This window comes from Muntiacus reevesi, chromosome 13, assembly GCF_963930625.1.
Source record: "Muntiacus reevesi chromosome 13, mMunRee1.1, whole genome shotgun sequence".
NCBI lineage: Eukaryota > Metazoa > Chordata > Mammalia > Artiodactyla > Cervidae > Muntiacus > Muntiacus reevesi.
Window position 1 is genome coordinate 21,468,063 of NC_089261.1, and position 24,001 is coordinate 21,492,063.

General features: G+C 43.7%; 2 protein-coding genes across 3 annotated transcripts in view; both read left to right on the forward strand.

Annotated features, from left to right (window-relative positions):
• Window positions 1–19,367, forward strand: part of ATP6V0A2 (ATPase H+ transporting V0 subunit a2) — a 40,436-nt gene extending 21,069 nt beyond the window's left edge. Inside the window, exons 8-20 of the mRNA XM_065904877.1 lie at window positions 532–625; window positions 1,549–1,761; window positions 4,586–4,736; window positions 5,130–5,266; window positions 5,802–5,989; window positions 6,090–6,180; window positions 7,429–7,547; window positions 8,212–8,422; window positions 9,104–9,223; window positions 11,001–11,120; window positions 13,556–13,673; window positions 15,694–15,865; window positions 16,501–19,367. Of these exons, the coding sequence (XP_065760949.1) occupies window positions 532–625; window positions 1,549–1,761; window positions 4,586–4,736; window positions 5,130–5,266; window positions 5,802–5,989; window positions 6,090–6,180; window positions 7,429–7,547; window positions 8,212–8,422; window positions 9,104–9,223; window positions 11,001–11,120; window positions 13,556–13,673; window positions 15,694–15,865; window positions 16,501–16,600 (1,834 nt within the window). The 3' untranslated portion in view covers window positions 16,601–19,367. The remainder of the gene's footprint in view (window positions 1–531; window positions 626–1,548; window positions 1,762–4,585; window positions 4,737–5,129; window positions 5,267–5,801; window positions 5,990–6,089; window positions 6,181–7,428; window positions 7,548–8,211; window positions 8,423–9,103; window positions 9,224–11,000; window positions 11,121–13,555; window positions 13,674–15,693; window positions 15,866–16,500) is intronic.
• Window positions 19,368–20,121: 754 nt separating this feature from the next.
• The window catches only part of DNAH10 (dynein axonemal heavy chain 10), a 154,839-nt gene continuing 150,959 nt past the window's right edge, over window positions 20,122–24,001 (forward strand). For both annotated transcript variants that reach the window (XM_065904874.1, XM_065904876.1), the window contains exon 1: window positions 20,122–20,335. In XM_065904874.1, coding sequence (XP_065760946.1) covers window positions 20,122–20,335 — 214 coding nt within the window. The remainder of the gene's footprint in view (window positions 20,336–24,001) is intronic.

The window sequence follows — 24,001 nt, forward strand, 5'->3', positions numbered from 1 at the left end:
CTGAGCTGAGATCCCTGTGTTACATAGCAGCTTCCCACGAGCTAGCTGTTTTACACACGGTAGTGTATATATGTCAGTGCTACTGTCTCAGTTTGTCCCATCCTCTCCTTCCCTGCTGTGTCCACAAGCCGTCTCTACATCTGTGTCTCTTATTTCTCTCTCCTTTTTCTTAAGGTAATTATTGTATGTTCTTTGATTTATGTTACATACTCCCAGCTTAAGGCTCATGGTGAATTTAGAATGTTGAAATTGGGAATGAGCTTTTAGGAATCATTGAGAGCAGAAATGGAATTTGGAGCCAAGAGAGAGTTGGCTAAATCTGTGGAATCCAGTGGACATTTGTCCAGTGTCCGTCTGCAAGGCCTTAGCATGGCCGGGAGCTTGCATCTGCACCTTTTTCTCCCAGAGGGCTGCTTTTATTCTGGTTTGGAGGAAATATGCCCGGACGGTGAATTAAATTTAGCTCTAGTTTTCTACATAGCTTCTTGTAGTTCTGATGGCTGCAGCGCCGTCTTGAATCCTGTCTTCTAGTTACCACTGCCACGTTTACCCTTACCCGAACACAGCCGAGGAGCGCAGAGAGATCCAGGAGGGGCTGAATACCCGGATTCAAGATCTTTACACCGTGAGTGAACCAGAAACTTACCTCCTTATCTGAGGGTTTGTGAGACATTTACACATCCATTTAGTTCCTTTTTTTTTTTTTTTTTTATGTACAGTAGATAAAAGTTTTATTAGACTGCAGAATATTGTTTCATGGAAATTAAGAAAAGCATGTTTCACACAAGACATTTTGCCATGAAGTGAAGTGAAGTTGCTCAGTCGTGTCCGACTCTTTGCGACCCCATGGACTGTAGCCTACTAGGCTCCTTGGTCCATGGGATTTTCCAGACAAGAGTACTGGAGTGGGTTGCCATTTCCTTCTCCATAGTTTCTTTTTTTTAATATGGAAAATTTTGGTTGTGGAGAAATAAAGATGTTTTAGGGGAACTGGAATGTCACCTCCTTCCTCTTCCTGGGAGTTTCATTTTAGCAGCCTGTTAGAAACCTAGATGGTTTCTAAATGATAAGGCTTTTTTAAAAAAAAAAAAGTCTGGTTATCTCTGATCTGTTGAAGTGTAATTCTTCATCAGACAGGATAAGTGAGCCTCAAGTAAAGTGCTGGATGTAATTTTACCAGCACTGTTTTAAGTCATCTTTCTGCTTAGACGTGCACTCTGACCCATTTGAGTGAAAGAGGGTTTCTTGGCAGAATAGGATGGGATTTGGTGGCTCCTGGGGTTGACAGGAAGTGGGGTGAGGCTGAAGTGGGTAAGAACTAGGGACCTAGGTCTCTGGGCCCAGCCAGGCCATCATGCTGCCCCAGGGACCACGGCATCTCACTGTTTCCTGTGCCCTGAGCTCCAGGCCTGGAGGAGGAGGACTGAACTTCCTTAACTGTCCCCAGAGAGGCCGGTGCCTGGAATCTCCCCAGAGGAGGTCCCCCTAGAGGAGGTCAGGTGCCTGGCAGATGCTCCGCTGAGATCCCATGCGTTTGTCCTCACCCAGGTGCTTCACAAAACCGAGGACTATTTAAGGCAAGTGCTGTGTAAAGCCGCTGAATCAGTCTACAGCCGCGTGATCCAGGTGAAGAAGATGAAAGCCATTTACCACATGCTGAACATGTGCAGCTTCGATGTGACCAATAAGTGCCTCATTGCGGAGGTCTGGTGTCCTGAGGCTGATCTGCACGAGCTGCGAAGGGCGCTGGAGGAGGGCTCGGTGAGGCGGCCATCCCCTCTCTCCCCTCCCCTCTCTCCCCTCCCCTCCTCTCCGTGTTGCCCTTTTCTGTCCAAGGTTGGAGTGTATCTCATCAAGCTCTAGGAGGTGAGATAGACAGGATAGGACACCATGCTGATGCTTTTGAACTGAAATTGCAGAGTCAGGCACTGGAAGCTCTGTGCACATGCATTCTTTTTTTCTTAATTGAAGTTTAGTTGCTTTACAGTGTTTTCCTGTATACGGCAGAGTGATTTGCACAGGCTTTTTAAAACAAGCTTTTCATTTTGTATTTTGGAATATGACCAGTTAACCATGCTGTGATGGTTTCAGGTGGACAGCAAGGGGACTCACCATACCTATACAGACACCCGTTCTCCCGCAAACCCCCTCCCGTCCAGGCTGCCACAGAACAGTGAGCAGAGTGCCTGTGCTGCGCAGTAGGTCCTTGTTGGTTATCCATTTAAATACAGCAGTTGCAGTGGCATTTTTAATTTGCTTGTTTGAGTAAGTAGTTCAGTGACATGTTTTAAAAGTCAAAAAAATATTAAAAAATATTAACCAGTGAAGGGACTTCCTCTTATCCAAAGTCTTAGTTTTGTTCAGTTTCCCTGCTCAAAGACAACCCTTGTTTTAGTTTTATTATGTCTTTGAGTTTCTTAATCATAGATAAACAAATAGGAATACATTAAAGGGGAGAATTTCCTTCCTTCACAATAGATTGTGTGCTATTTATACTTTCTTTTCTTTTAAGAAGACTTCCCTGTTTTTATAGCTATTTAATATCCTGCCAGAATGGATGTTACGTGGTTTATGGAACTAGTACCTGGTCATTTAGGTGCTTTCCAACTTTACGAATACTGCCAGCACAGAGACTAACTCTTGACCTTTGACAGTTCATACACACACAGATTTGCCTCTGGGTAAATTCCCAGGGTGGAAATGCTGGATCAGTTTTGCCAGATACTTGCCAGATGAATGCAACCAAATGTTGCATTTCCCCTATTTTGAGTGAAGGTGAATATCTTTCTTTCATTAAAAAAGAAAAAATTCATTTATTTTATTTTTGGCTGTGCTGGATCTTTGTTGCCGCTCTTGGCCTTTCCCTAGTTGCGGCGAGTGGGGGCCACTCTCTAATTGTGGTGTGTTTCTCTAGTTGCAGAGCATGGGCTTAGTTGCCCCTAGGCATGTGGGATCTTCCCAGACCAGGGCTCAAACCCAGGTCCCCTGTGTTGGCAGGTGGATTCTTAACCACTGGACCACTGGGGAAGTCCTGAATCTCTTTTTGTATGTTTAAGAGCGTTTGAATTTTCACTTTCTGGTGAGCACTGTGTTCACATGCTTTGCCCATTTTCCACTTGGGGGTTGGTCCTTTTCATACTAATTTCCTTAGCTCGTTGTCTGTGATAAAAGAGCAAATTTTCTCCCCCGTTCTGTCACTTGTCTTATGGTGTTTCTTTCTGTTTGTTTGCTTTGGTCATGTGGAAGTTTTTGGTTAAATATCTTGGTTGAACCCATTAATCTTAGTTCCTGTGGTCTCTGAACTTTGAATGACAAGTTATTCTCACTCTAGGACTATGGGCTCAGTCTCCCATACTGCTGTGTGAGTTTTTTAATGGGGTATAAGTGTTTTATAATGTTGTGTTAGTTTCTGCTATACAAGAGTTTTTTTCTGGGTCAAAACTTAAGTTCTTTACTGAAAATAACAGGTTTACATACTTCAATAGACAAAGGAACATGTTTTCTTATGAGCTTTTGCTTAATCACCTTGGTTCTTTGCATAATTCTGTGATGGTACAAAAACATCAAAGTAATGATGGCATAAAAATAGTTATTTTGGAGTGTGGGGCATCTGTTGTATTTATCTATTTAAAGTTCCAGGTGATTCTTATTTATTGAGGTAGCATCAGTTTTGAGAGACATGACCGATATGTCTAGTGCATATGTATGTATATAAGTAGCCCCAGGGTTGCCAATATAAAACTGGAATTTAGTGGTTTATCCGTCTAGTCAAGGCTATGGTTTTTCCAGTGGTCATGTTTGGATGTGAGAGTTGGGACTATAAAGAAGGCTGAGCGCCAAAGAATTGATGCTTTTGAACTGTGTTGTTGGAGAAGACTCTTGAGAGTCCCTTGGACTACAAGGAGATCCAACCAGTCCATCCTAAAGGAGATCAGTCCTGGGTGTTCATTGGAAGGACTGATGCTGAAGCTGAAACTCCAGTACTTTGGCCACCTGATGCGAAGAGCTGACTCATTTGAAAAGACCCTGATGCAAAGATTGAGGGCAGGAGGAGAAGGGGATGACAGGATGAGATGGTTGGTTGGCATCACCAACTCAATGGACATGGGTTTGGGTGGACTCCGGGAGTTTGTGATAGACAGGGAGGCCTGGCGTGCTGCGGTTCATGGGGTCGCAAAGAGTCAGACACCACTGAGGAACTGAACTGAACTCCTAAATATGTTCAAGAGAAATTTAGAGACAGCTACAGTATTACCTAATAAAAATGAAATATAGGGAAGAATAAACCAGAATGTCACTATGGCAACATTTTGGTTTATTTTTGTGACACTCACCACTTCCCACCACTAGCTTTGCTAGATTCTTTTTTCTGTAAGACCACAATCCCCGGGTGTGCCCCGCCTCACCCCGCCAGGAGCTTTCCCCAGTTCCTCCTGTCACTCCTGCTATACTTGAACTCTTGGTGGGGGGTGATCAGTGCTTCCCCATGTGGCCCTGCATAGGGCCTTGTCATAGCAGGCCACCAAGATTTGTTGAAAGAGCTCTTGGGTGGTAATTTTTCCCTTCTTTTTTTTTCATGTGAAAGAGAGAGAGCGGTGGTACGATCCCCTCATTCATGAACACAATCCCAACAAAAGAAACTCCCCCAACTCTGATCCGCACCAACAAATTCACCGAGGGGTTTCAGAACATCGTGGATGCCTACGGGGTCGGGAGCTACCAAGAAGTGAACCCAGGTTGGAAGCCTGAATTTGCCGGTCTTTGTATTTTATACATTCTATACATCACTGTTGCTTTTTTCCCCCTATAAGAATGTAATAGATATTTGGAAAAATAGGCTCACTAGTAACTGTTTTGTTATTTAGTATAAGCTGTTTTATTTTTGAATGTACCTGGCAGCATGTGGAATCATACTTCCCCCACCCGGGGGTTAAACCCGTGCCCCTGCATTGGAAGCATGCAGTCTTAATCACTGGACCACAGGGAAGTCCCTGAAGTGTTCTTTTTAACCTGTCAATTCTCTCCTCAAAATTTGGGAGAAAGTCAAAATCATTATATGGGGTCGTGTTTGCATTAACTAGAAATTTCTGCCTCTGCTACCAATCAGAAATCTCTTGCATTTCTTGCAGCTCTCTTCACCATCATCACTTTCCCCTTTTTATTTGCCGTGATGTTTGGAGACTTTGGACATGGTTTTGTGATGTTCTTATTTGCCCTCCTGTTGGTGTTAAACGAAAATCATCCCAGACTAAATCAGTCACAAGAGGTAAAAACATAAACCCTCCAGCTCATTATCTCCAGTGAGGTAGCATTAGTAGTGATTACCTTCTGTTTGACTAGAAAAAGACATTTAAAAATGTTTCATTTTTGGCGATAACCGTAACCCACCTGACAGACCTAGGTGGGGTGGGTCTTCATTCTTGTGTGATGGGAAGTTCCATGCCATGAACTTGATTTTTATTTATATATATATATATATATTTAAAGTGTTTATTTATTTGGCTGTGCTGGATCTTAGTTGCAGCATGTGGGATCTTTAGTTGCAGCATGCAAACTCTTAGTTGCAGCATGTAAACTCTTAGTTGCAGCATGTGGGATCTAGTTCCCTGACCAGGGATCAAACCCGGGTCCCCTGCACTGAGAGTGCAAAGTCTTAGCCACTGGACCGCCAGGGAAGTCCCCATGGGCTTGATTGTGAGCAGGCTGGAGAGGAGCAGTAAAGAATGTGCGCAGACTAACTCGATCGCTTCTCTCCTGTTCCCCACGATGCTCTCTCACTCACCACGCTTCGCTCCCCACAGATCATGCGGATGTTCTTCAATGGTCGCTACATCCTCCTGCTGATGGGGCTGTTCTCCGTGTACACGGGCCTCATCTATAACGACTGCTTTTCCAAGTCAGTCAACCTCTTTGGCTCCAGGTGGAACGTGTCTGCCATGTACAGCTCCAGTCACAGCCCAGAGGAGCAGAAGAAGATGGTGCTTTGGAAGTGAGTGTCTGCCCGGCTGCCAGATGGTGTCTGAGGTGGAGAGCGTCACTCCGAGGCTCCCCCCATCACAGGAGGCCCTCACCCTTCTCTTGTGTTACAGTGACAGCATCGTCAGGCACCACAGCGTGTTGCAGTTGGATCCCAGTGTTCCCGGAGTGTTCCGAGGCCCTTACCCTTTTGGCATTGATCCCGTGAGTATACTCCTCCCCGTACTATCTCGAGTTTCTCACTAGTACCGCCTAATTTTTCAATGAAAAATGTTTTTAGTTTTGACCACTCCATGTGGCCTGTTCCCTTAGGAACTAAGGTCAGGGCCTTAGTTCCCTGACCAGGGATGCAGCACTTGGCCTTAGCAGTAGGACCTCAGAGTCCTGATCATTGGACCACCAGGAATTCCCAGGATCACCTACCTTTAATTGTCACAGAGGTTTCACAGACTGTTCAGCACGGTGCAGGTGGTTTTACCCGAGGGGTTGGTTCTCAGGGGGTTTCTGCCTGGACGACCGAGGCTCACCGTGTATTCCAAGTCAGGCTGGTGTACAGATGAAGCTGACAGTCTGTTTGAGAAGCCAGGATCAGTGCCTGAGGACAGGTCCACAGAGAGCTGGGGTTACTATCTGTCCTACTTCCTGACCCCCTTTATTCTAGTGAAAAGTGCCATGAAACATGTGCTGCTTCCTCCATTTCTTCTTTGTGCACATTAATTGTTTTTTTATCTTTCATTTTAGAAAGAAATAGTGTGGAATTTTAGAATGGGAAAGGGAGCTTAAGCTCATCATGGTGCTTATTGAGGTGGTGGTTTGAAAGGGGAAAGGTGTGGGGAGAAGGAAAGAGGCAGTGCTCTGGGGCTGGGGCTGTCCCCACCTACCCGCCCCGCCTTGGGACTTGGCAGGCGGCTGCTTATGAGGCCCAGGCAGCATCTCTCGAGACTCAGGGTTCTTCTTGAGGAATCTCAGCCTTAGAAGAGTTTAGAAACTACCTCAAGGGACTTCGTTGGTGGTCCAGTGTCTCAGACTCTGCCATCCTGGTACAGGGGACCTGGGTTCAATCCCTGATCAGGGAACTAGATCTCACATGCCACAACTAAGAGTCACAAGCTACAAGTAAAGATCCTGCATACTGCAGCTAAAACTGGTCGCAGCCAAATAAATAAAGCTTTGTCAAAATTGGTTTGGAGGGAGGTGATACAGTAATGAAAAAAACTCACTGACAGAAGTCTATCATCCCCTAATCTGAGCTCTCCAAGGTAAGCTCTCTCCTAATTGTTTATTCTTGTCTCTAAACATAATTTATATAATTGAATATTATTGCCTCAAGTCTTAATATGATAGGAAACTTGAAGAAGCTTGACCACAGTTTTCTTCAGGAATAGCACTTTTATCCTAAAGCAGTTGAAGGAAGCTAAAGTTTTCTTTTTTGGTGTTTTGTTTTGTCTTTAGATTTGGAACTTGGCCACGAATCGTCTCACTTTTCTAAACTCTTTCAAAATGAAGATGTCTGTGATTTTAGGGATTACTCACATGACTTTCGGAGTCGTTCTGGGAATATTTAACCACTTGTAAGTACAGATTTTTTTAAACCAATACTTATAAGCCAAGTTTTTGTTATTAATATTTCTTAAATTTTGCTTGATGATATACTGCCTGGATCTTAAAGGCAGCCAGTATGGGGGTATGTTGTATTCATATGATCCTGTTTTGATGATCAGTTTTTTGGCAGCTTCTTTGATTCAGCAAATATTTGTTGAGTGTATAGAATGTGCCTGGCACTGTTAGGGGTTGAACAGTGAGATCAGAAAAAAGTTTTCACCCTCATGGAGTTTTATGTTCAGGTGAGGGAGACATGCAGCATGTTCATTCACCTTTATTTCCAGAGGTGATTTTTGTCATATTCTTTTTTATTTTATAAATCAAAAACTTTTGGTTTGTTTCTTACAGCTGGAATATTAGGAGTAAGAGATGATGTCTTTTTTTTTTTTCTAATTGATAGGGAAATACTAGTCTTTTCTCCTGTCCTCACATCTTTTTGTGATTATATCTGGATCATAACACAGATGATGTGATTCTGAGATAGCCTTTGTCACAGAGAATTTAAGGTTAATTTACTCTTTACTTTTTTTTATCTTAGTCCAGCTGCTTGCTGCCGCTAAGACCGTATGTAGCCAGATAAATAAATGTTAAAACATTTGTTCATGGGTTAATCAATTCTGGTTTTTGCCGTAGGCATTTCAGGAAGAAGTTCAATATTTATCTGGTTTCCATACCAGAACTGCTGTTCATGCTCTGCATCTTTGGATACCTTATATTTATGATCATCTATAAGTGGCTGGTTTTTTCAGCTGAAACCTCCAGAACTGCTCCTAGCATTCTGATTGAATTTATCAGCATGTTTTTATTCCTGACTAGTGACACAAGTGGTTTTTATCCAGGGCAGGTAAACAATCTTGTTTTTTTTCTTCCCCCATTCTTAGGAATTCAAAAGAAGTCCTCATGAGAGCCTTTTTGTTTCCATTAGTAGAATGATTAAAGGTGCTTCCCAAGGCCTCCCTGGTGCTGAGGGGCTTTCTCTTTCTCTCTGTTATCACAGGGGGGTGTCATTCTGCCATGAGTGCTATCTCCGGGGCTCTGGTCAGACTAATCCAAACTTGCTGCCACTCCTTAGCTGTCAGAATTGGTGGGGAAAGAATGTGTTACTGGAGGGTTTCCGAGTACTGCTCATCAATCTGTCTTGCCAGTTTTTTTCTTTTTAAATTTTATTTATTTATTTATATTTAAATAATACCACTGAGCCACCAGGGGAAGCCCCTCTGGTTTCTTTAAAATCAGTCTCTGACTCAGCCAGGCTTTCAGAGAACTGGCCCTTGGACCATGGCCCGAGGTCTTCTCCAGAACTGACTTTTCTATATAGATGCACATTTGTGTGATGCCACCCATATCAGCTATGAGTTTAAGAAGCAGAAGGTGAAGACCCTCTGACAGATATGATTTAGCTTGCGTTTACTGTATGTTCATTGTTAATAGACGTTCTACCTGATTGTCAGTAGTGGCAGTGTACCGGTGACCCTCTGGGTACGTCTTTGCGTCTCATCCGGCCCCTCCCCGTCTGTGCCAACAGGAGCACATCCAGAGGCTGCTGCTGGCCATCACGGTGTTGTCAGTTCCCGTGCTTTTCTTGGGAAAACCACTCTTCCTGCTGTGGCTGCACAAGGGGCGCAGTTGTCTCGGGGTCGGCAGGGTAAGTGTGAGTTCGGATGCACGCTTACCGATGGTGAGCGAAGTCTGTTTTTAGCTGTGAAAAGTTTTGTAAGGAAAATACCTTCTGGAAATTCCAGCGGCTGAGACTCCATGCTTCCTCTGCGGTGGGCATTGGTTCAGTCCACAATCTGGGAACTAAGGTCCCACTTGCTCTGCAGTACAGCCAAAGAAAGAAAGAAATAGATTGGGAAAAAAACAAAACACCTTCTGTGGGATCCAGGCTCTGATTTAAAAGCTACAGCTTCGCTCACTGAGCACGCTGGTGTTGGCTGTTCTGCAGAGGCGTGGTGTCAGGAACCTGCACATCTGGGCATGGGGAACTGCCCCCCCGTTAATGAACCCCAAACCTAGCAGGAGGTTGAACTGAAAACAGTGATGCTGGTCCTAACTGAAGTGTTTTTGTTCCTTATTCTTGCCTCTTCATTTTTTAAGGTGCTTTTTTAATTTAAGTAACATAATTAAAGAAAATGTGGGAAATACAGAAAATAGTGCCTTAAAGTTTTCCTATACAGTTATAAACAGTGTTAACCATTTGTTGAGTTTCTTTTCAGACTGTTTTCTTGTTTGTCTAGTTTCTCTTTTTTATTTCTTTTTTAAAAAAATTCTGGAGCTGAGGTGGGGAAAGTATTGTGGTAAAATATACGTGATGTAAATTTTCCATCTTACCCCGGTTTTAGGTGCACAGTTCAGTGTACATCTGAAGTACACATAGGCATTAAGTATTTCACACTGTGCATCCAACCTCCCACCCGTCTCCAGAACTCTTCCATCTTCCTAAACTGAGACTTCATATCCATTAACACTAGCTCCCCATTTCTTCTCGCCCCAGCCCTTGGCAACTGCCCTTCTACTTTATGTGTGTACGAATTTGACTGCTTTAGGTATCTCATACAAGTGGAATCAGGTTATATTCTCCTTTTTTACTGACTTATTTTACTTAGCATAATGTCCTCAAGATTCATCCGTGTTGTAACCTGTGTCTGAATTTCCTTCCTGGGAATTCCCTGGCGGTCCAGCAGTTGGGACTGTGTGTGCTCACTGCCGAGACTTGCCTGGGTACAATCCCTGGTTGAGGAACTAAGATGCTACAAGCTATGTGGTGCCAAAAAATAAAAAAGGAAGAAAAAGAATTTCCTTCCTTTTTTTTCCCCCATTTTTGACTGCACTCCATAATAAGTGGGATCTTTGTTCCATGACTAGGGATTGAACCTGTACCCCTTGATTTGGAAGATGGAGTCTTAACCACCAGACCACCACGGAGGTCCCTTCCTTCCTTTTTAAGGCTGAATAATATTCCATTGTGTGGATAGACTACATGTTGCTTCTCAGTTCATACATGAATGGGCACTTGGGTTGTTTTCACCTTTAAGCTGCTGTGAACAATGCTGCTCTGAACATGGGTATATAAATATCTATTGGAGTCTTCCAACTTTCAGTTCTTTTGGGTATATACTAGAAATGATCGTTCTTTGTTTAATGTTTTGGGGAGCCACTGAACTGTTCCACAGTGGCTACACCATTTTACGTTCCCATCAGCAATGCACAAGAGTTCTTGCGCACCCTAATCAACAGTTACTTATTCTCTGCTTTTTTACAACAGCCATCCTAGTAGGTATAGTATGCTTATTTTCTTTTAAAGGGCTTTTTAGTCCTGAAGAGCTGAATCTTTAACAGAATTGAAGGAGTTCTGACTTTGATGTTGTCACAACCTTGTGATTTTAAAGGCACTGACTCTGTTTTCTTTGGGTTGTTTTTAGAGTGGCTACACACTTGTAAGGAAAGATAGCGAGGAGGAAATTTCTTTGCTGGGAGGCCAAGACATAGAAGAGGGGAACAACCAAATGGAAGATGGATGCAGAGAAGTGATGTGTGAAGAGGTAACCTTTTCAGTTACTGTTGGTGTGAGGAGCCAGATTTGCACAGACATGATCGTCACGGGAGTGATAAGAATCACCTTTTTTTAAAATTAATTTTTCCTGGAGTCTAGTTGACGTACTGTGTTAATTTCAGGTGTACAGCAAAGTGAATCAATTGTACATACACCTATCAGTTCAGGTCAGTCACTCAGTTGTGTCTGACTCTGCGACCTTGTGGACTGCAGCACCCCAGGCTTCCCTGTCCATCACCAACTCCCAGAGTTGCTCAAACTTGTGTCCATCGAGTCAGTGATGCCATCCAACCTCTCGTCCTCTGTTGTCCCCTTCTCATCCTGCCTTCAACCTTTCCTGGCATCAGGGTCTTTCCCAATGAGTCAGCTCTTTGCATCAGGTGGCCAAAATATTGTAGTTTCAGCTTCAGCATCAGTCTTTCCAGTGAATATTCAGGACTGATTTCCTTTAGGATTGACTGGTTTGATCTCCTTGCAGTCCAAGGACTCTCAAGAGTCTTCTCAAAAACCACAGTTCAGAAGCATCAATTCTTGGGGGGGGGTGTGTGTGTGTGTGTGTGTGTGTGTGTGTGTGTGTGTGTGTGTGTAAGCTTTCTTTGTATATGTCCATTTAGATTCTTTTCCCATGTAGGTCATCACAGAGTACTGAGTCGAGTTCCCTGTGATATATGGGAGGTCCTTATTAGTCATCTGTTTTGTATATAGTAGTGTGTATATGTCAATCCCAGTATCCCAGTTTATCCCTTCCCCCACTGTCCCGTGATAACCGTACATTTGTTTTCTATATCTGTGACTCTGTTTCTGTTCATTGATAGCAATCATCTTAAACATCAAAACTGAAAGCAAAACAACGGTTCCTCAAAGCTTTCCAAATACTATTCTCTTGATAGAATTGTCATCATAAGGATTTGGGGTTAACATTTAGTGGTTCTCAGTCTTACAATGGGATTTATAGCATTAACATCACAAGTTGTGATATTAAATGACTTAAGGTGTTGTGAACATTAAGATTCTCATCTCTTTGAGAACTTCTCCATAGTTGTAAGAAAGAGACCCTGTTCACACTGGCTTCCGGGGGAGTCTGCTGGCTCAAATCAGGACGAGGGGAGAGTGGGCCTCAGGCTGGTGAGGCTCTGCTTGGGTTTTCTTCACAAGTTTGCTTCACATTCTGAAGCCAGTGGCCCCACGATGTTGGAACTGGAGCCACAGCGAGCACTGAGCTCATTTTCTTCAGTCTTTCAATCAGAGAAAAACACTGTTACCTGCTTGTTACCATGAGGAAGAAGCCCAAGGAAGTGCTGTGACCGGCCTGGCTGGCATCACTCGCCATCCCCAGACCAATGACTGCTGTAGTTGTCTGCATGGGCTGCCACAACCACACACTTGCGGGCTTAAACTGAAGAAATTTATTTCTCATGGTTTTGGAGGCCAGATGTCCAAGGTCAGGGTGTTGGCAGAGTCAGTTTCTCCTGGGGCTGCTCTCTGTGGCTGTGTCCCCACATGGCCTTACTGCTGTGCGTGCATCTCTTGTTGTCTCTTAAGACATCAGTCCTACTGGATCAGGCCCCAACCTTATAACCTCATTTAACCCTAATTACCTCCTTAAAGGCCCCATCTCCAAACATACTCATGTTGGGGATTAGGGCTTCAATGTACACCTTTTGGAGGGGACATATTTTAGCTAATAATGACTGGCTATGGATCCAGGGTGAGATGGGAGAAGAAGCATTTCCTCCCAAGGAAGGGAAGCACAGTCCTGGTGGACAGAACCAGCATGTCTGCTGCTCTTGTCTACTTTAGTTTCTTGGAAACTTTTTTGACTGCTCAATGAGGGCTAAAAAGATTTCTTACAGTCAGCCTTTTGTAATTATTATGTAATTTAGTGCTTTAATTTGAGACAATTAATAATTAACTTTCTAAGGTCATAAAAAAAACGAAAAGCAGACCTAGAAGAACGTGAGCGGCATCTCACCCAGTGGTCTACAGTCTTTTCACTGTTAGGGGCTCTTTTTATAATTTCTCGTTCTCAGACTCATATTAAGATGCTGTTATCCATTAAACACATGTACATTCACAGTCTTCTAATCTTGTGGTTGGTGGATGTCTGGTTTTTCATGATACGTTTTATAATTACTAAGAGTAGCTCAAGAACCTCATTGGGCTGTCTGAGGGCCGTGGCGGTTGTGGCATCAGAGTTCCAGTCCAGCATCCTCAGTTTACCTGTGGGGTCACATCCTGGGGACGGGAGTGGGAGCTCCGAAGATCGAAAGCTGGGTAGTGGCAGAGCTGTGAGCAGAACTCAGATCTCATGAGTCCCTGTCCCTCATGCTCCAGCACGTCCTCAGCGGCATTCCAGAAGCCAGTCCTGTCACTGTCATGCATGTCATGTACAGAGTCTAACCCAGGTTGTGTCATCTCTTGTAGTTTGATTTTGGAGAAATATTAATGACCCAAATAATTCATTCCATCGAGTACTGTCTGGGATGCATCTCCAACACTGCTTCGTACCTGAGGCTCTGGGCACTCAGTTTGGCTCACGCACGTAAGTTTCTGCTTCGACCTGCAGTTCCCAAACTCTGGGCCAAGACACCTTCAGCACCTCAGTTAACTCACGGGGGCACTGTGGGACACTGAAAATTTTTGATGGAAAGGGCACCGTCTACGATATTGTGTGAGTGGGGACGGTTAGGTTGTTTGGACTTGACTACACTGCCCTGGGCTCCTGGGTATTTCTTTTGACTTCAGGGTGCTGTGGAAAAAAATCACTGGGACACGAGTTGTTTTGAGGACTGAGAAGGCTTAGGAACTTCTGGCCTAAGCATTTTACTCCCTCTGCTCTGACCATTATTGTTTTTGTTTTTACTGTTATTTTAATTCAGCCCTGCCTCACCAAGTGTGACGGTCTAGTTATGTCAAGCAAGTCCTGAAACAATGCTGATGAATAGTTTTGATTACAGACAGTCCTCCTTTTGCATGCTCTGGTGATGCATGGATTTCAGTTACCTCCATTTACTTAAGTCTCACCAGCCGCCCAAAAGCACGATTGAAATTTCAGTTTCTACAATAAAATCTGAGTATATGGGTACAAAGCGCAGGCTTCACTGCTGGCCTTTTAGCCTACAAGTCACTACGTAAATAATACACATGCACATCATGACCAGAGACCAGTGACATCACTTTTTCAGAGCCCGTTGTGATTGGTCCCTGTGTTTTTTTCATTTTCTTATGCATTTATTAACAAGAATAAGAGAGTGTTTTCATGTTTTGATAATTTTGAAAGGTTCCAGAACAACTGTCATTTTCCCTATTGGTCCCCGAACCCGCTGCTCAGTTCATGCCCAGACCGCAAAGCGCATGGTGGTCTTGCCTCCTTGTGGGCCAGTGGTAAACTTACCTGGCATTTAAAAATGGATCACTGAACTGAGGGAATTGGCCAACAAAGATGAAAAAATGCACCAGAGAAACAAACAATGATATGTTGGAAGTGAAATGCAAACAGAATGTAACAGGAGTTTAGGAGAAAGAGCTGATGTGGGAGTGGTGACTGCTGCTGTGAAATTTGCAGCCAGAGGAACTTAGTAACGTATGGAAGATGCTGGTGTCCCGGAAGTGATGCTGCAGAAGCTCTAGGAGGTATTTCAGGACTTGGAAGATGCAAAGCACTCTGTAGAAGCTGGTCCAAACTTGGAAAAGAGTAGGACAGCTTGCTAAGTATTAGGGAGAATGTTTGCTCTGTGTCCAGGTGCCTGGCTCTCCCAGGTCACATGAGAAGATGGCTGTTCAAATCACCCTTGGTAAGTTCTTCTTACCAAAACCCCACAACAATTTAATACTCAGTGTTTCTAATGTTTCAAAGATAGATTCGCTCTTTTTCTTCCATTTCCTTATGCGTTTATAACCAAGAATAAGAGTGTTTTAATGTTTTGACAGTAATTTTGAAAGGTCCCAGAACAACTGTCATTTTCCCCATTGACCATTAAGGATGCTTTCACTGGTCACTGTTCTGCCCCTGCTCCATTGTGCAAAGACTATCTTTACTTGTGAAAATCACCAGGTGATAGAGGTGTTCTTTTGCTGGTTGGTACACTGATATTTTTATAAGCATAGCCACAAGTTGAGACTTTTCTGCTTGGAGGGGACGCTGTGGTCCACCATCTTCTATTACAGAGGAGGAGACTAAGGCCCAGTGAGGTTCGGTGCTGGCGCTGGATCACCCGCCTGATCAGCTAGTGGCCGAGTCAGGACTGATGCCCAGCTTCCCACTGCCTGACCAGGGCTGCACTGGGACTGAGCCGGCCAGACCCCATCTGGGTCAAGATCTCTCCTTGGCAGGCAGGCAGGCCTCTGATTTCTCTGGAATGTCAAGTCATCCTCCACATTTGAGATGATCAGGTTGCTCACGTAATTTTTACATGAGGAGCAGATTGTATCTTTTACGGGTTTGTATTTATTTTAGGGATAACAATTCAGAATTTCTCAGAAGGAAACTCAGTCTAGCTAGCTAATGGCAGTGACTCACTGACGTCTACAGAGGTTAACTCTGCAAAATGCTTCCCACGCAGAGTTGTCTGAGGTCCTGTGGGCCATGCTGATGCACGTCGGCCTCCGGGTGGACACAACCTACGGGGTCTTGGTGCTGCTCCCAGTGATCGCTCTCTTTGCAGTATTGACAATTTTCATCCTGTTGGTCATGGAAGGGCTTTCTGCATTTCTTCATGCCATCCGCCTCCACTGGTGAGTTTGGAATTGAGCTTCAGAACTGTTACTTAAGACAGTAACACCCCCCCGATATATATACACATAGAACATTTCCAGTAATATGTATGTGTACATACATTATTTAGGCTAGTTCTTTCCTTCCCAGTATTGAGATCTGTATTCTGATCCTCTGAGTTAAAATTCTGTTTTGTTTCTGATCTGTTGTCCCTGACATGTAAAAAGCAAGTTTATGCTTGATGAATAATTATGTGTATTTAATATTTTCAACTCAATTTGGGTCTGACAGTTTACTTTATCTCACTGTAAGCCATGTTTCTTAATGTTTTACATTATATATCAGATTACTTGTCTCTGTGTCCAGTTACGAGGAGAGAGAGATTCCTAATTCTCTTGTGAATGTCCATAGAGTGGGAGGTAACATGAGGTGTCAGCATTTCCTTCATGAGAAAGCCAACAAAGGGTCAGTGTGTGCGTGTATTTTATCTCAGTAAAAGTGTTTGTGCCAAGAGCATATATGGAATGAAGCACGTTTGGAAGTGCAGAAACTTTTTTTTTTTAGAAACTTTTTTTTAACTTAGTACATGTTTTAAGAAATGTAGGAAATGTTATTTAGAATCTTTCATTAATACTTTCTTCTTTTTTTTTTTTAGGGTAGAATTTCAGAACAAATTCTACATTGGTGCAGGCACCAAATTTGTTCCTTTCTCATTCAGATTACTTTCTTCGAAGTTCACTGATGACCTGGCGTGATCATATTGCAGTATCCAACAAGCTTTCAGATTTATGGAGAATTATCATGTTGTAGAATTCCTTATGTTAAATTGATGATAGGAAAAATTCCATCTTCATTAATTGCCTTATGACGTAGCCAAATCTGTAAGATATACCTCTTCCTTATATGTTAAATATTTTGTAAACTTTCTCAATTTCAGATATATAAATTTCTTTCAGTTTTTATGATGAGCAAATGTAAGTTCATGCAAAAGTTATGTTGTGGTGGTTTTTTAAAAATACAGGCGTGGGAGAGAGAAGCTAATTTTGAATGGCGAATTGAAAATAGTCTTAGATATTTGATTCCTTTTCGTTTTATTAAAAGAAAAAAAGCCAGACTTATTCTGTCACCTGAAATTGTCAGATAATATTTTCCAACAGCTGAAGCTAAGTAGTTTAAAAAAAATTTAATGACGGATAACAGAAGATTCACATTTATTATATTTTGCTTAATTAAAAGTATACAAACTTTTTTATTGTATGCTATCTAGAATTACAAGTAGAATTGTTTCTACAGTTTTGTCTTGTTTTAATAATTGGAGAAAATGGGATAAAAGAACATGCAACAATATGGTTATCCCACTTGTATATTTTTTTAAAGACTTTTATCCTGTTATCCTTACATAAAACCAATTGTGATAATTGTATATTTGAGAAGATAAACTGTGTACTGAGCCTTAAAATCCAGTGTGACTTTAGAAGACATAATATGGATATGATCTGAATTCAGTTGGCTGATGTTCCTGAACCAACAAGGGTTTATACTAAGTGAAGAAGGAAAGGTAAAAAATAGTATTTTGTATATTTTTATAATAAAATATAAATTAAGATATTTTACCATGAAGAGGTCGCACCTGTCCTTTAGAACAGTATAATTATAGTGTTCCACTTTCAGACTAATTCTAAATAAATGTCTGATAAAGGCACTTAGAGTTAAACTTTTAAAAGCTACTAAGATCAGTTGAAAACCAATTCTTACTAAGCCATTAATGTATAATCTTCAGTTTAAATTCATCTTTTCACTTGACATTTGAGTCAGTCCAGCTGAACATTTTTATCTGTCCCGTGTTCTTATAAGTTATGTTCATTTTTCATATTTTACTGTAACGGGTTTTAGATATTTATTTTCAAAAAGAAACCTGCAGTGTTTTCCCTTCCTTAACATTTTGAGTAATTCACATGAAGAGACCTGCTTGTCTCCTTCACCCTGGCTGGTAGGAGAGAGTTTGGGACTCTCATTACAAGCTAAGATCATGGTGGCCCTGAATTTAAGTGTATCTTTTCAGGTGATTTCAAGGCCTGTTTGCTGAGGGGCATGAAGTGAACATCATGACATAACTGTGACTCTAACATTAAACCTTTTTAATTGTAGTCAAGATTCCATGCTACTCCTCCATGAGATATTGTCCCTCATCTTAAAATATGATACAAAGTGATGCTGATGAAACTTAAAAATGATTCTGCTCTCAATGTTAAATTTCCCAGAAAGATATAAGGTTAGACACTTCTGTTGGGTGAATACAAAATGTGGTTAATGCCTTGCAGGCTCAGACTTCTCCCTACCACTTTACCTTTATCAGGGCATAGAACAGAGTGAAGAGTCACTTTTCAGTTGAAACCTATGTAGTAGTTCTGTAGAATGTAATGGTATTATTAAACACAAATTGTTAGTTCTAATTTTTGTGAAAGAACTCTCAAGAATTAAGAGTTTAATGAGTTTAATGACATCTTGCAGGCTTCGTGATAAATTTTCTTTCTTTATGTAGTTAGTGGTTCTAATGTCATGTTACCAGAGCTGTTGCTCTGTTTTGTTTGCAAGTGATTTGGTAGAAGTATTACCTATACAGTTGTTAAGATGTAACTTCGTTCCTGTGATAGCAAACTTGCAGAGGAAAAACAGTCAATTGTCTGGATGATGCCAAGTATCTGTTTATTTCACCAATTCAAAATGTCACTACTGCCACATTCTCCACTTTCCATTCAGCTGTCCATTCTAAAATAAAAATCCAAGGGATTTCTTCAGTAAAATAGAGGTTGATTTTGCCCTGCAAGGATGAAGAGGGTCCTTGTAGTGGTGTGATTGTGCTGAATCAAGGAGTGCAAAGAGGGTTTGTTGGAGGTCATGCTGAGCCTTGGACTGGCCATTCATCATGGGTAGGACTTTGAGGGGAGTCACCTTTCACTGAAAGCTCCTCGGTCCTCATTATGGAATGAGTATTTTACAACAACACTCTGATCTCAGTTTTCATTCTGCAGTAGTTTAATAAGGCATAGATTGTGTGTAGCATTAGGTAACTTTTATGTTTATGAGTTAAAAATTCAGACACTTTAGGGCCTGATTCATTTTGGAAGAGAAATAACATCAACTGTTCCTCAGCCTGCATTTACAAACAACCTTATTAAATTTAAGACCAGGTTTGCTTGCATGCCATCTGGTGTATCTTCAGCAAGAAATCTTAGTTCAAGATGATGAAAATAAGACAGTTTGGAGTGATAATTTTTCAACACCCAGGCTGAACTTTGGTTTAGAATTTTAATACTTTGAACATTCCACTTGTTCCTTGATGGGAAAATCCAGTAAGAAGGCTAGATTCAGCCCAATTCTGAATCTAGGGGCTCAATTCTGTGAGGGGAAAGGACTGAACAAGTTAAAAGATCCACAAATGCATGAAAGGACAAATTTGCACCTTCCTATCAGTATTCAACTTCCCTTTACTAATGAGAAATAAATATATTTTTGAAATGGCGGGTGTTTTGCTTTATTATCCTTTGGCTTGGCTACAAAGCCTTTGATCCTGTAGCCAGTTTCCCTTCTTGGGGCTCCCCGCTCCCTGACCCTGGTACACCAGAAGGAAATTGCCCCTTCTTGGAAGTCTTCGCTATGTATTTGCTCTTCTGACGCCCATTGATCCAGAGCGACCGAGGGCTCAGACTGAAGTTCTTTTGCCTCGCGTCGTTTTCCCTCTACCACCTCCGAGATGCTGAGGCCAAATGTCTGTCACTTGTTTTGCCCGTTTTCTTGACAAGTGCGGGCGGGACGTTCCCAGACAGGCTGGCGGTGGAAAAGCAAGAGGCCTTGCGCATCCAGCACCTACAAGGCTCCTGGCGCACTTACAGGCCTGCAGACCCTCGGCGGCTGAGACTGGCCCTGGCCCGTCTTTCAATCTCCTTGCATAATGCCGACCTGCTCACCTCGGTCCTCCCAGAAGGAAGGGGGCGCCCATCCGGGAGAAGAGCCCCGACCACCCTCCGCGCGCAGGCTGGGGCTTCGCGGCTCTTCCCCAGGGGCTCCGCGCCACCCTCCCGAGTCTCGGTTCGCGCTTCTGTGAGCTCTGGGCCCCGGTGCCGGCGCGCGCAGGGACTGCGGGGCCCGGGGCTGTGCGTCCCCGCGCCAGCGGCGGCCGTTGCCGGGGCGCCCGTTGCTAAGGGCGCCGTTGCCACGGACGCCCGCCCGGCGCCCAGCTCGCTGAGCGCTGAGTTGTGGTCTGTCCTGCTCGGCCATGGACGACTTGCGAGTGCTGTGGATGCGCGACCGCGTGTACAACGCCTTCGGCATCACAGACCCTCAGCTCTTCGAGGAGCTGCTAAACCGCAACGACGGCGAGGCCGAGGAACTCATCCTGCACTTCCTCAACCAGACCAGCGACGAGGAGGGCGCCTCGACTCTCTTCTTCTACCGCAAGGTGGTACCCGAAGAGGTGGAGGTGGAGATCGGTGAGCCCCTCGGCCGCCTTCCCGCCGTGCCCCCTTCGGCCCTGTTCGTTCCCACCACTCCGGCGAGGAAGGCAGATCCCCGCCCACCCGCCACTCTTGGCCTCCCGGGCAGTCCGCAAATGCTTATTGCTGCCCAGTCCAGGCAGTAGGTGAGCCGGATAGGCCCACTTAGATAAGTAATCACGGCAAACACTTATCGCTGCATCAGTACCAGGTACATTTCCTAACATATGCGTGCGTGCTAAGTCGCTTCAGTCGTGCCCAGACTCTTTGCGACCCCATGAACTGTATGTAGCCCGCCAGGCTCCTCTGTCCACGGGCTTCTCCAGGCAAGAACACCGGAGTGGGCTGCCAGTGCCCTCCTCCAGGAGATCTTCCCGACCCAGGGATTGCACCCGCGTCTCTTGTGTCTCCTGCATTGGCAGGAGCGTTCTTTACTACTAGCGCCGCCTGGGAAGCCCCCAAACGCGTTAATCAACTATTCACCGAATGAAGTGGGTGTATTCAGTTCAGTTCAGTCCCTCAGTCGTGTCCGACTCTTCGCGACCCCATGGACTGCAGAACGCCAGGCCTCCCTGTCCATCACCAACTCCCTGGAGTTCACTCAAGCTCGTGTCCAGTCGCTGTATTATTATCCCATTTTACAGATAGGCAAGCCATGGCACATAGAAGGTCAACGAACTCATCCCCACAGGTCACATAATAAAGACTTGGAAAAATATGAGTCACTGTCCAATGGCATGCAGTAGATGGATAGAGAAGTGGCCCAGGGGCTGAGAGGGACACGTCATGCTCACTCTGCCAAATGATGACAGGGTCCACCTTGGTGGAGAAGAGCACCCCTTCCTATCTTCCTAGGCTCCCGCCCGGCACTTGTAAAGTAACGTCAAAACAAGGTGTTAAAACATTACAGCAGATGTAAACCTTTATGTTGAACAATTGAGCATTTCAAATAAAGATAGTAACAGTGATTGATGCCCAGAACTCTCCATGGAGGTGGCTGTTCCAGCCCAGGGACATGGAGAGGGCTTAGGGGTGGGGACAGGGGGAGACAAGACAGAGGGCAGGGGACACTTAGAGAGGTGCTTGTTGGGAAGGAGACTGAGAAACACGCAGATTCTCTCCCAGCGGGAGTGTTGGCATCAGTGCCGTTATCATGGACTGAATTTGTGTGATGTGTCTCATTAACCAAGGGCTTCCCTGATGGCTCAGTGGTAAAGAATCTGTCTGCAAAGCAGGAGCCTCGAGAGATGCAGGTTTGATCCCTGGGTTGGAAAGATCCTCTGGAGAAGGAAACGGCAGCCCACTCTGGTATAGTTGCCTGGAGAATCCCATGGACAGAGGAGCCTGGTGGGCTACCGTCTATGGAATCACAGAGTTGGACACGACTGAAGCGACTTAGTAGCACATACACACACGTCTCGTTAACATCAACGTCAGCCTTCTGTGTTAGTTGTCACATCTTCAGGAGACTTTCTGGGTCCCCTACAGGGCCTTCCACTGGGTGGGAAGGCAGAGTCACACGGAACTTTTTATTTTCTTAAAAGGTAGTAGTAGCCACATTCATATATTTTAAGTATACCCTCTTCACACAAAATAATACACATACTCACTGTAGAAAATCCAAGCCCACAAATAAACAGCAATAACGAATTATAAATGACACCCAGAGAGATAACTCTCATAGCATTTGGAATCTAACTTATATCCGCCCCCTTCTTCCCTGATAGACCTTTGGATCTGGATGTTTCATTATAATAGGACCTCAAATTTAGACTCCTTCATTATCACCAAGTGAAATTATGCATACAAAGATAAACGAACAGGATTGACTATTTCTCATGTACCACAAAGTTCAGTAACTGATTTTGTGTAGTTAAAAGATATATACAAACATTTTAAGTATACTCTCTCTATATATCCTTAAAATATATATATGTGTGTATATATATATATATATATATACACACATATATATATCCCAAGACCCTAAGAAATGGATGTAACTTACGCAGCTTGGACTTCTCGTGACCTCTGAGGGCTTCTGTTCATAGTTCGGTGGCTGTCTGTTGTGCTGTATATACTCACACATATTTAGCCCATCACCTCCTGGCAAGATGTCCCTCTTCTATGCAGAAGCAGATTTTAAACTCACTTCAGAGGGTGCCCCTGTTTAATTCCTCCAAAGGGTGCTTGGAAATCCCTCAAGAGCTATGTCTGTTTCTGGTCTGTCTTTACAACCCATGCCCCCTGCGCCAGCATTCTTCCCCTCCTTTTCTGGGTCTTCTCATTGTCATCACATGTTGAGAATGCAAATATATTCCCTGCTGAGGATGCTGTTCCGGGAAAGTCAAAGTTACTGCTCCTGGAGACACCAGGATAGTATCGGATGTTGGGTCCTGGGCAGAGGTGGGCTCTCCCCAGCTCAGGTCTCACACCGTCACTCCCCTTCTGCTCATTAAGCCTGCAGGCTCACAAAGACCCTTGGACAGTTTTATTGGATCCTTTATGGCAGTGGTCCTCAACCCCTGAGCCTGTTAGGGACCAGGCTGCACAGCAGGAGGTGAGCAGCGGGGTAGTGAGTGAATCTTCATCTGTATTTACAGCCATTCCCCATCACTCACATGACTGCCTGAGCTCTGCCCCCTGTCAGATCAGTGACTGCATAATAAATGTAACTTGCTTGAATCATCCCATAACCAGCCCCCTCACCACATCTGTGGAAAAAATTGTCTTCTATGAAACCAGTCCCTGGTGCCAAAAAGGTTAGGGACCACTGCTTTATGGAGTCAAAACTTCTCTCTGCTCTTAGTTAAAAATTATTTGGATGGAGACAAATAGATGCTGGTCGTGAGGAAAGAGGGGTGTCTAGACCAGCAGCATCTAGTTCAAGATGCTGTTCTAATAGCTAAACATGTGTTGTTTCTTGAAATAACAAAATGGAATCATACTGTCCAGATCACTTAATAACTTGCTTGCATTTTTATGCAGTAATTTTTAGAAATTGCAAAGTTATGCAGTAATCTAAAAGTTGCTCAGTATTAAGTAATGAATAGTTCCAGCAAGTATTACTGGGAGATGTTCTCTTAAAAATTCATATAATGTAGAACTTAGAAACACAGAAAAGTAAAAGAATTCTTCACTGCTCCCATTCCTGTGTTGTTGCCGTTTAGTTGCTCAGTCATGTCTGACTCTTTGCGATCCTATGGACTGTAGCCTGCCAGGCTCCGCTGTCCATGGGATTTCCTAGGTAAGAATACTGGAGTGGGTTGCTATTTTCTTCTCCGGGGGATCTCCTGACCCAGAGACCAGACCCACATCTCCTGTTTGGCAGGTGGATTCTTTACCACTGAGCCACCTGGAAAGTGCATCCCATTCCTTTAGGTAACCATTATTGGTAGTTTGCTATACATCCTGCCAGATCTTTTCTGAAATCAATTTATCTATCTATATTCAACATCATTATCATCTTTATCTTTATATATAATGGTATGTATATAATGATAAGGCTTCCTTGGTAGCTCAGCTGGTAGAGAATCCACCTGCCATACAGGAGGCTCCGGTTCAATTCCTGGGTCATGAAGATCTGCTGGAGAAGGGACAGGCTACCCACTCCAGTATTCTTGGGCTTCCCTAGTGGTTCAGCTGGTAAAGAATCAGACTGCA